Here is an 11,396-nt window from a genome sequence, read left to right on the forward strand (position 1 = left end):
CCTAAAATGTCATTTCCAGTGAATGGTAACATTACGAGGCAGAGACAGGTGGGCCCTTCCGTGGGTGTGTTGGTTTTCTGTGTTAAGACTTGTAGCTCAGGCCAGGCTGCCGCTCACTATCTTCCTGCCTTCGCCAGGGTGCTGGAGTACAGGGGAGGGACTTGTTCTACTCCAGTGAACTTTAACCCTCCTATATATAGTTTTGTTTCTTGTTTTTTAACATCTCCCAATACAGCCTCCCTAGTTGTGTCATTTTTAAGCTGAACTTCATTTCCCTTACTATTTATTTAGTCTGTGACAAAAGACTTTCGTTCAGTATATATTTAAATAAAATGTGTTTTGCATTTCAGGAAGATGTGAAATTGCTTTCCCATCTGCTCCAGGCTTTAGACTATGGGGCACCCCCTCATGGAGGAATTGCCTTAGGTAAACAATTTGCCTTTTTATACACTAAATTCTATTCCACGACACTGTCTCAAATTTAGACTCTCAGTTTAAGGGGAAGGAATTGGGATGGGCTGAGTCCAAGAGTTTCATGTCAGTCTCTTTTATTTCAGTAATTTATGAGAGGTGAGATTGAACCCAGAGCCTTGTGCAATCTACGAACACATTATATTTTTATTTTACTGTCAGGTGTGGTGGCACACTCACATACACACACACAGAGCGAACACAATTGGGAGGCAGAGGCAGGCAGATTTCTGTGAATTCAAGGCAAATTTGGTCAACATAGCAAGTTCCAGATCAGCCAAGACTACAGTGTGACCCACACATACCCTTAAAAACAACACAACAACAAAAAAGTGCTTACTATTCTTGCAGAGGACCTGAATTTGGTTGGTTGGTTGGTTGGTTGGTTTGTTTAATTTGGAGAAAAAATTAGGGGCTAGTGTCAACTTTTCATTGACCTATCCAGATCTGACTATAAAACCTGGGATTTGAGAACTTTAAAAAATGGGGTAAACAACAGTCTAATGCTATAGACAATTTTATTCAGTTTCAGAGTACTTTTATACATGAATGAAACAAAGAAAACAATGACCCAAGGAAGGTTGGTTGGAGTTCCAAAAAACATGTAAAGCACATATTATTAACAGAGCAGGCCTTTCTCAGAACTTTTTCAGGACAGACCAATTTAAACACAGTTGCCTGGTATGTACTATAGACTGTATCTGGGAAAGCGAGAAAGCAAGACAGAAGCCATGTCCAGATTCAGGTACACTGAGGACAGCACTCGGCATGTCCTCTCACCAGACTGGGTTCTATAGCTATGTTCTGACATCCAACAAGAGTAAACATATCTTATAAATTGAGTGTAAATGTTAACACAGGAGGCATGAAATCACATCTAAGAACAATCCAGGGAACAACCGAGGTAAAAGACCTGCTGCCTTTTCCTGAAGCCTCCCTCATAGTTCCCCAAGGCATTATTCACCATGTGTCATTCTTTTGACTGTGATGATCTGGGTTCAATTCCCAGTCCCCACATGGCAGCTCACAGCTGTGTATAAGTCCACCTCCAGGAGATTCGATACCCTCACACAGATAAACATGCAGGCAGCCCCCAGCTCCTCCCAGATCCTTCCCACCTCTCCACCCGCCTACCCTTCTTTTCTTTAGTCTGTTGAGACATGGTTTCTCTGTGTAACCCTGGAAATCACTATGTAGACCAGGCTACCCTTGAACTCAGAGATCACCTGCCTCTGCCTCCCAAGTGTTGGGATCAAAGGTGTGCACCACCACCACCTCCTGGCCTCCTCCTTCCTTCCTTTCCTTTTGTTCTCTTTAGAAAGAGAATAGGCAAGCTGGGCAGCGGTGCTGCACACCTTGAATCCGAGCATTCGGGAGGCAGAGCCAGGTGGATCTCTGTGAGTTCAAGGCCATCCTGGTCTACAGAGCAAGATCCAGGGCAGGCACCAAAACTACACGGAGAAACCCTGTCTCGAAAAACCAAAATAGAAAAACCCACAAAATCAGAAACCACAATATACAAGCAAAAAAATCAGGAAGATAAAGAATGCCCAAACAAAGCAATGAGACAAAAAGTCTACAAAAATAGCATTCATTGGTTTCCTTTTGTGTTGACCATCTACTGCTGGACATAGGGCCTGCCATTTAATGTGGTTAATATACCCAGTGGGATTCAATTGGAGACAACTAATTTTTCCTTTGCAAATTGATTGATTTCTTGGTTAGGGGTGGGAGCTCATGTCCACTGCCCTCTCCAGCCTGAGTCTGTCTGAGCCTGTGCATGCTGTCAGTCTTTCTCATGTGCATCAAATATGGCCTGAATTTGAATTCCAACACCCACATCAGGCAGCTCACAAATCCTTATAATTCCAGTGCTGGGGAGCACCTCTGGCCTCTGTGGGTACCTGCACTCATACACAAACAACACAATAAAAATAACAAAAATGAGAGCTCCCGGCCAGCCTAGATTATGTGAAATCCTATCTCACCGGGAGGCGATGGCACATGCCTTTGATCCCAGCACTCGGGAGACAGAGGCAGGCGGATCTCTGTGAGTTTGAAGCCAGCCTGGTCTACAGAGCAAGTTCCACGACAGTCAGGGCTGCATAGTGAAACCCTGTCTCCAAAAAAGGTAGTAGAAAAAAAAAAAAACTTATTCTCAAAGTTAAGCTCTCTGCGCTTCTCATCTAACTTTGGTTTATATCACAGGGTTAGACAGACTGCTGTGTCTTGTCACTGGAGCCCCAAGCATCAGAGATGTCATAGCCTTCCCCAAATCCTACCGAGGACACGACCTTATGAGCAGTGCCCCAGATTATTTGCCTCCTGAAGAACTGCAGCCCTACCATATCCAGGTCTCATGGCCAACAGACTCAGAAGAGGACAGAGCATCAGCCACACCTTCCAAACACTTGAACTCTTAAGTTTTGTCTTCTTTGCTTTACCAAGCCAAAATAAGATCCAGAGCTGCCACAGACTTTAGAATCAAATTCTCCGTGTGGAAGCAGTCATCACCATAGGAAAAAACAGAAGCTACCCAATTATGATTTGGTAACATGTACCATTAGGACTTTCTGTGGTTTGGACTTTTGTGGAAGGTTTTAATTAAAGCACTGTAAAACAAAACAGAAAACCTCTTTACTGGAGTATTTAGAGTCTTGGTGTTTTCTAAGCTTGTTTTCATAAACCATAGATAGGTTATTTAGGATAGAGGATACCAAGACATACAGGAGAATGTTTGCCTCTGCAGACTGGCCAGTTGATGCAGGGAGAGGGTTTAAATTCATCTAGCCTCACTAGTAGAACCATATAAATTGAGCTTTGTGGTGACCTTTCAGCTATCAATATAACATACTAAGAAGTAAAGTCACAAAATTCTATTCAGTATTGCACCTTCAGCAAGTTACCAACTTCTCTCAGGCGTTCCTGCTGCTTTTAGAAATGTGAATGACACTTGTCCTGGCTATCTTCCAGGACTCTTGTTGCCAGAATCAGGAGGTAACACGTGTGGAAGACAGTAGAAATGATTTGAATTACTGTAAAGCAGGACTGTCTTAGTCACTGTTTGTTTGCTGTAACCATAGCAACTCTTTTAAAAGAAAGCCTTGTTTGCTTACAGAGGTTAACCCACTATCAGCACAGCAGCACACACAGACATGGTGCTGGAGAAGTAGCACATCCTGATCTGCAGGCAGGAGAGGCATCGGCCCTAGCACGGGCTTTTGAATCCTCAAAGGCCACTTCCAGTCATACATTTCCTCCAAGCCACACCTCCTAATCCTAATCTTTTCAAAAAGTGCCAATCCCTGGTGACTAAACACTCCTCAAATATGAGCTTATGGGGCCATTCTTATTCAAACCACAACAGCTCTGGTATAGAATGTACACAACTCTGGAATTCAATCACTGGCATCACAGCCATATACAACAAAACTAAAGGCTTGCTGTAGCAGTGCTCAGGATGTTGAGGTGGAAGGACCAAGGAGGCAGATGAGTACCTATTTGGCAACTAGTTCTCTCTTTTGGTCCAAATAAAAATAATAGGCTACAACCATACTGGGATGTAACACTTCCCTATAGGAAAGGTCAGATCCTGTGTTCTGTAAGAAATTAAGGGAATACAGAAAAGGTCTTAAAAATAGGTGCCAAACCCAAAACACTCCCAGTTGGACCTGGTAGCACATGCCTTTGATCCCAGCAGTAGGAGGCAGGGGCAGGCAGATTTTGTGAGTTGAGTCCAGCCTGATCTACACAGGGATTCCTGGGCCAGCCAAGGCAAAACAATGAGACCCTGTTTCCAAAAAGACCACAGGCCAGCAAGATGGCTCACTGGGCAAGGGTACTTGCCTTCAAATCTGAAAACTTGGATTTGATACAAGGAATCCATATGGTGAAAGCAAAGAACAGATTCCTGTATGTTGTCCTCTGACCTCTACCCACATGCATACATAACACATAAGTAAATGGAAAAAGGATCTAAAAACATGGGCTGGCTGGGGAGATAGCTAAATCAGGAAGGTGAGTTTAAGCATGAGGAATGTAGTTCAGGTCACTATGACCCAGGTGTGATGGGGCACTTGAAGGGACAGGCAGATTCCCTAAAGCTCCGTGGCCATCCAATCAAAGCAACTGGGGAGTTCCTAGTTCAAATACTAACCCTGTATAACTAAGAAACCAAGGAACACACCCAACATCAACCTGTGGCTTATACAGCTAAAAATAAACTCTGACGCATACTGTTGATTTCAAGTTCTGTTGACTTGAATGAACACCTGTAGGCACCCCATGGTAACTTGCAGACCATTCAGATCAGGGAAATGGGTACGCTACCTGCAGAACTTCTCTCCCTTCATTCCTTCCCAGTCTCCTCTAGCTCTGTAACAGACCACCTGCTGTAGCCTCCCTTCCTCCCCAACCCCGGCCCCATCTCCAGTGGATCACACATCCTCCCCTTCTGACTTCTTTCCTCCAAAACCATTGCTTTATGACAGTCTCCAACTCCAGCGTGGACTCCATGGGAACCCTGACCACTCCAGCCAGGGAAGCTAACTGCAAGTCTTCCTCTCCCTAGCTTCTTCAAAACCAACCCCCAGTCCTATCCCATAGGCCAGAGGGCAAAATACAGATCTTCACCTCTCCTTTTTTTCAAATCAATCCTCTGGTTTCATTTGCAGCTCTGAATCGAACCACCCACTGCAACCTCACTCTGCCCCAATTCCCAGGTTACTAAGCAGATCCTGGTGTACACCTGGCTCCCCAAACCCTACCCCATCCTCATTCCTGTCACCTCCCCATAACTAGAAAATAGGGTTTACCTGGAACCCCCAGTCCTCACTCCTTCCTATCAGGATTCCTGACCAATTGAGGCCATGCCTTTTTTTTTTTTTTTTTTTTTGGAGACAGTTTCTGTTTAGCTTTGGCTGTCATGGAATTCCCAAACTCAAAAGATCCCCTTGCCTCTGCCTCCCCTGGGATTAAAGGTGTGCACCATCACCGCCTAGCTAAAAAATAAAGGTTTAAGATAAAGCAGCCCAAACTTGTACTGTCACTTCCACCTCTGGAATGCTTTGAGCTTTTAATGGTGCCAGGGACTGATCCATGCTGTAAGATATTGTTGCTCTGCTTGACTATATCCTAAGGCCCAACTAACTTTACCATTAATCAGGTAATTAATGTATATGCCACAAAGCACCCCTTTAAAAATTTAAATCCTTGGGAGTTGGGCATGCAATCCAAATGCTGTAATCCAAGCATTTGACTTATCAACTATTTAGGAACCCTCAGCACACAAACTTGAAACGAGCCTAGGCAAGTAAAATACCAGGTGACAAATAGGGAAGTCCTCACCCCAGCACTCAATCACTGCATTGTACTAGCTCTTGTATAGGTGAATACTGTCCAGTTGAACAGCACCTTCATGTTAGGACCTTAAAGACCAAGGACTTTGGATTTTACAAAGAACCCTTTCGCAACCCATGTTTCCTCCCATGCCCACTATCCCTAAGCCCAGGCTGGCCTCAAACTTGCCATTTTTAGTTGTAACTAAAAATTCAATTACAGCCGGGCGGTGGTGGCGCACGCCTTTAATCCCAGCACTGGGGAGGCAGAGCCAGGCGGATCTCTGTGAGTTCAAGGCCAGCCTGGACTACCAAGTGAGTCCCAGGAAAGGCGCAAAGCTACAGAGAAACCCTGTCTCGAGAAACCAAAAAAAAAAAAATTCAATTACAATATTCTAACCATCCAGTGCTTGTCTCTTTGATGTGACTTTGATTCTAGCTGGGCGGTCGGTGGTGGCACACGCCTTTAATCCCAGCACTCAGGCAGATCTTTGAGTTCAAGGCCAGCCTGGTCCACAGAGCAAGGCACAATGCTACAGAGAAACCCCGGCTCAAAAAACCAACCTTTGTGATTCTAACTGTAATACTTGTTCTTGTAAATTTAAGGTGCATATTCAAATATTGCTATGGGCCGCTAAAATTAATCACAGCACACAAGTGGCAGAGGCCAACCAAAAAAAACTGTCCTCAAAAAAATTGTGAGCAGCAACCACATCAATAGATGAGTTCTTTCTAGGTGTGATGACCTTATCTCAGCACTTTGGCTGATGCAGGAAAGCTGATGGGAAACACTAGGGCTACTGAAACCTAATGAGGTTAGCTGGGGATGGTGGAGACACTGGTTTAGACAACTGCCAAGATTAATCAGCCCATATATTTTATCTTCCAGGGCAACTTGGCAAGCCTCAAACCATGCTGTGCATGCATGCCACTTCCTGACCTTTCTTTTCTAAGAGGTTGCTACACCTGACACTTTAACCCCAGATTTAACAGAGCCCAGACCTTATAGCACAACTGACAAAGCCATTTAGGTTGAGATTCAGCAGATATAACCTGTCTGTCAAACATGAAACCAAAGACTTAATCCAACTTATTTTGCTTCTAACTGTTCTTGCTATGATTAAGCCAGGACTTTTTGTGCTTAAAAGCATGGAAACACCTGAGTGTAGTGGCTGGACAGCTAAGACCTTCTATTTATTGGTGTAAACCCATGCCTGTGCAATCTTCTCTGGATAATACCCCACAAAACATGCTCAATGGACTTGGTCCTAAGCATTAGAAAACAAAACACACACTTTGTCTTTAATTCCACATTCTATTTATTGGTGATAAAAATTCTCATGTGAAAACGCGAAGTATGATCTGAGCATCCAGCCAGCCACCTGCAACAGAGGTAACCTGGTTAGGCACATTTCTACATTTGAATTTAAATGGTAATTGTTACACACAGAATATCAGATCTTTTACTATCATCAAGTAATCAGTGAGAGAGTTCAAGTTGTGGTGAGATCATCACATATTCTGGAATAGGTTCATGGTTAACATTTTCAATCCTCACCTTTTAAATAGTGAAGTGAAATTCAAATAGTGAAAATGCATGCCCACTTCTGCCACAGGAGCCCTACAAAATAAAAAGATCTAATCATTTATCTTGTTTAGACTACTTATAGATTTCATGTTACTATAGTAACCTCAGAAATAAAATGGAACGGTTTTAAAGGTGATATCACTTTGTATCATTTGGCAGAATCATCACATCACTGGTTACAGGCCACATTATATACAATCTGTACAAAAACAAGGTGGCTTACCTTGAAATTCAGAAATGAAGGATCTGTTTAAAAACAAGAAAATTTCATTAGCCCAGAAATTTATCTTAACACCATGCAGTACACTTTACACTATTCTTTGCGTACTGAAGTAGTCTAGATGAGTTTTCCACAAACAATTCTCTCCTCCAATTTTAAGAGGCCTAAGATTTTATGGTAGTGGCCATTACCTAGAAAACTACACTCTTACAATCAAAGTCTAAGACATTTTATTAACTAGTGACTTAAGTTTCATGTGCTTTGGCATTGACCTGTGGCCTTACAATCACAAGAACCTAGTTTCCATCTTGTACTAATATGGCAAAATTCATGGAAGACAATTCTTTAAACCATTACAGCCAGATACATCAGATAGGAGCGAAAGACTTGATTTGTTCATCAGAGGCTGTCTGCTGAACTATGTTATCATCATAGTATCGGCTTATTGGGGAATCATTTAATAAAAAAGGACTCACATGCACATTTCATCAGCAAAGACACTTACCTTTTTTTAAAATCTTGCCCAGTGCCTTCAGTCAAGGGGAGCCATGCACACCTGCAGAAATCCAGTTCCACTTAAAAACAGACTTTCATAAAGTAGACTTACACACAAAGTTCCTAACTACTGTTTCAGCTTAATAACCAATCTTCAATCTTATTCAGAGAGATTCCCATCTGTTTAACTTTATACATCATTAACGGTAGTATTGTGTTCCTAAGTGAAATCTACAAAAAAATGCTTCCTCACCTTCATTTACATGGTCAATTTGGACCACTGGTTGCTCTTCTGGTGCTCAATTCCCAGTAAACATATGGTGGCTCACAACCATCTATATAGTGGGACCTGATTGCCCTCTTCTGTTATGTAGGCAAAATACTCATACCTACAATAAAAGAAATTTAATAGGCCAATTAGTGCTGATGAGGAAACACATGCAAGTTCAAGAACTAACCGCTACATCATACTGTAAATGACCCTTATTGGCACAAATCAAGAGCCCAGTAATTGGCTTCTTACCCAAGCAAGCCATCCAAATGAAAACATGCAACCAGTAGCTAGAATTAAAAGAAAACACCTCTTATAAATATGCTAAGCAAAATTCAGTTAATTATTCTTAGTTGCCTGTCACAGGGTTCTTCAGTGTTAAGATTTGTTGTCTACAACATATTCAGATCAGACATTTGCATAACATCATTACAAAAACCCTGTCCTAGTAAACACAAATCTAACATCCATGACAAAACATGCCAGATATCAATAATCTACAATCATGGCATGCCACTTTAAATTGGCTTGTTCAGTTTTCCAATACTTACTTTAAAAGTTGTCCAGACAATTCAAACACCTAAGAAAAAAAAACACAGAATTCTAGTACATCCAAAAGACAGAATTTGTCCCACCAAAAGCTAACCAAGCCCATATCAGATAGAGCTAATAAGACGACCTTCATGTTAGTCAGCATTGGCTTGTCATCATGCAGGCTGAGTTCACACAAAGGAGACACATAGCAAGTGTATTTACTATGCAAAAATGCAACCACACAGAGCCATGTTTGCCCAGTTACCTACAATTCCATCAACTCTACTCACATTTCATCTTGTAGTTTCTGGTCACAGCACCTACAATTTCAAACAGGTTAAGTTAAAAACTAGGTCGATGGTATTACGATCTACAGACAACACAAAATGGCGACATGATTTAGCCTGCTATTATGCAACCACCATTTTGAGGCAGTGATTCTCTGCATAAAAGCTGTTCATGCCTTTAAACCTAGCACTCTGGAGGCAGAGGCAGGCGGATCTCTGTGAGTTCAAGGCCAGCCTGGACTACCAAGTGAGTTCCAGGAAAAGGCAAAAGCTACACAGAGAAACCCTGTCTCAAAAAACCAAAAAAGAGCTGTTCTTGAACTCACTTTGTAGACTGGCCTGAACCCCGATCAGCCTGCCTGCCTCTTAATTGCTGGGATTAAAGTGTGCCGCCGCCAACACCACCTGGCCCAACCACTTTTAACTGCATATCCCTACAACCCAGAAGGGAATCTGTATCAATTCTACATGGCCAACTCAGCACTTTGTGAGGCTGTGATGGAGATCCAGAGCCCAGCAAATAGGGCCTTGCCACCGTCCATGTAGAGATATCTAGTTTTGTTTTTCGAGACAGGGTTTCTCTGCAGTTTTGGTGCCTGTCCTGGCTCTCGATTGGTAGACCAGGCTGGTCTAGAACTCAAAGAGATCCGCCTGGCTTTGCCCCCAACCACCTCTGTGCTGGGATTAAAGGCGTGCGCGGCTGTCGCCACCAAGCTGAGATAACTAGTTCTCTGTGCTTATCTGCCAATTTTTCCTTTTGGATAACATCATTCCTTTCAATGTGACATAAATATGAAAAAGGTTTCTTACCCTGCACACCCATGGTTATTCCAGCTTTTTCCATAGGTCCTGGAAGTAAAAGAACTTCATGTAAATTCTGTTTAGTTTGCAGAGACCCTGTAAGTCATTATCTTTTATGCCTCAGTTACAATTATGGTGGTTTAAGGTTATCGTCATCCCACTGTCAAGAGTAGCAAATAAAATGTCATCATTGTGGCACGGTTCATTCAACCTACCCTCTCATTGGCTCATTTCTGTACTTACCTCACTCTTCATCCATCTTTGTCCCAGAACTAGAAAAAAAAAATGTTAAGAATGAGACCCCCAATTTCACAGCCTTTTTGCCATCCTCCACCCGAATTAAAGCCTCAGAAAAGTGTTTTTCAGAAATCCCTTCTGTCCACTACTCTCATACCATCATGGGCTTTAAGAGTGTTTTAAGATATCTTCCGGACTTTATCGATTCTTACCTGTCTGTATGATGCCAACAAGAGCCCCTGAGAGGTCCACAGCACCATTCCTAAAGAAAATTTGCTCATTTAGATGTCTTTAAATACAACAGCTTTACTCGCACAGAAAAACAAATGACAATTGTATTCAATGAGGCACTGTGGAATGCATCTATCCAATGTTTCACTTTAAATTTCTTCCACAGACCTAAGACTCGACTGGAGGCTTTTTTAGTGGCCACTCACAAGGTCCTACTTTGAGGCGGTTGTTAGCGAATGCCATCAACCTCATGGTAAGCCCTAAAAATCAGCACGGTGGTCTTTAACCTCATGATAGAAAAATGATCATAACCACAAAGGCCTCTCACGGTGACTCAGCATGCTCCGCCATCAGAGTCGTTGGTATTCATCAACAAGGTCAGTTGTCCCTACCAACATAGCCTTCATCATAGCGAGAACACAGGTGCCGAGTCCCTTATGGAGACTTTCCGAGAAAAAAAAAATTTACAAAACCATTTTAGGTAGCGCGTGCACGCAACGCCAATTTCCGATAATCTCCACCTTGTGGGCCTCACAAGCTCATTACTGTCCTCGAAATTCTGCCAGTTTGCGGTGGATTCACCTGCAAAAAATGCTATTCTGTAAGGCCTGAGCCTACAACACACATACACAAAGAAAGCCATACGTACCGAGCACAACGTGGCTCACAGCGCGGAAAGGCCGATATGGCGGCTGAGCCCAGTATATAAACTCCCCGTGACGTCACGACGCACGGCCCTCCGCTGCGTCCACTTAGGTCCCGCCCCTGCGCCGCAGACTCCTCCTCCAGCCCCACCTCCTCCCCGCCCTCAAGTTCTCCCGCTGGCCCCGCCCCACAACGCCCGGAGGGCGGAGTCGCCGCGGGCGCGTCCAGCCCAGCCTCCGCCTCCCTGAGGAGTAAGGGCTGAGGGGAGGGGGCTCCCGTA

At 43.3% G+C, this 11,396-nt stretch overlaps 1 protein-coding gene, 1 long non-coding RNA gene and 9 other non-coding genes across 12 annotated transcripts in view; 2 read left to right on the forward strand and 9 right to left on the reverse strand.

Moving 5' to 3' along the window:
* Dars2 (aspartyl-tRNA synthetase 2, mitochondrial) overlaps nucleotides 1–3,108 on the forward strand; it is a 29,790-nt gene extending 26,682 nt beyond the window's left edge. For both annotated transcript variants that reach the window (XM_028864460.2, XM_028864461.2), the window contains 2 exons: nucleotides 351–426; nucleotides 2,680–3,108. In XM_028864460.2, the coding sequence (XP_028720293.1) occupies nucleotides 351–426; nucleotides 2,680–2,894 (291 nt within the window). In that variant the 3' untranslated portion in view covers nucleotides 2,895–3,108. The remainder of the gene's footprint in view (nucleotides 1–350; nucleotides 427–2,679) is intronic.
* A 796-nt stretch (nucleotides 3,109–3,904) lies between these two features.
* LOC119089159 lies at nucleotides 3,905–11,126 on the forward strand. Its single transcript, XR_005093017.1, has 3 exons — nucleotides 3,905–3,916; nucleotides 4,844–4,847; nucleotides 10,828–11,126. It is a non-coding gene; the product is annotated as an uncharacterized LOC119089159 (long non-coding RNA).
* Nucleotides 7,255–7,331, reverse strand: LOC114690034. The gene has a single exon (XR_003734008.1). It is a non-coding gene; the product is annotated as a small nucleolar RNA SNORD81 (small nucleolar RNA).
* Nucleotides 7,496–7,573, reverse strand: LOC114690036. The gene has a single exon (XR_003734010.1). It is a non-coding gene; the product is annotated as a small nucleolar RNA SNORD47 (small nucleolar RNA).
* On the reverse strand, nucleotides 7,976–8,056 carry LOC114690039. Its single transcript, XR_003734013.1, has one exon. It is a non-coding gene; the product is annotated as a small nucleolar RNA snR60/Z15/Z230/Z193/J17 (small nucleolar RNA).
* Nucleotides 8,239–8,319, reverse strand: LOC114690035. The gene has a single exon (XR_003734009.1). It is a non-coding gene; the product is annotated as a small nucleolar RNA SNORD79 (small nucleolar RNA).
* Nucleotides 8,750–8,816, reverse strand: LOC114690041. The gene has a single exon (XR_003734015.1). It is a non-coding gene; the product is annotated as a small nucleolar RNA SNORD78 (small nucleolar RNA).
* On the reverse strand, nucleotides 9,035–9,097 carry LOC114690038. Its single transcript, XR_003734012.1, has one exon. It is a non-coding gene; the product is annotated as a small nucleolar RNA SNORD44 (small nucleolar RNA).
* On the reverse strand, nucleotides 10,120–10,201 carry LOC114690032. The gene has a single exon (XR_003734007.1). It is a non-coding gene; the product is annotated as a small nucleolar RNA SNORD24 (small nucleolar RNA).
* Nucleotides 10,347–10,408, reverse strand: LOC114690043. Its single transcript, XR_003734016.1, has one exon. It is a non-coding gene; the product is annotated as a small nucleolar RNA SNORD75 (small nucleolar RNA).
* LOC114690037 lies at nucleotides 10,813–10,892 on the reverse strand. Its single transcript, XR_003734011.1, has one exon. It is a non-coding gene; the product is annotated as a small nucleolar RNA SNORD74 (small nucleolar RNA).
* Nucleotides 11,127–11,396: the final 270 nt, after the last annotated feature.

Source organism: Peromyscus leucopus, chromosome 15 (genome assembly GCF_004664715.2).
Source record: "Peromyscus leucopus breed LL Stock chromosome 15, UCI_PerLeu_2.1, whole genome shotgun sequence".
NCBI classification, from domain to species: Eukaryota; Metazoa; Chordata; class Mammalia; order Rodentia; family Cricetidae; genus Peromyscus; species Peromyscus leucopus.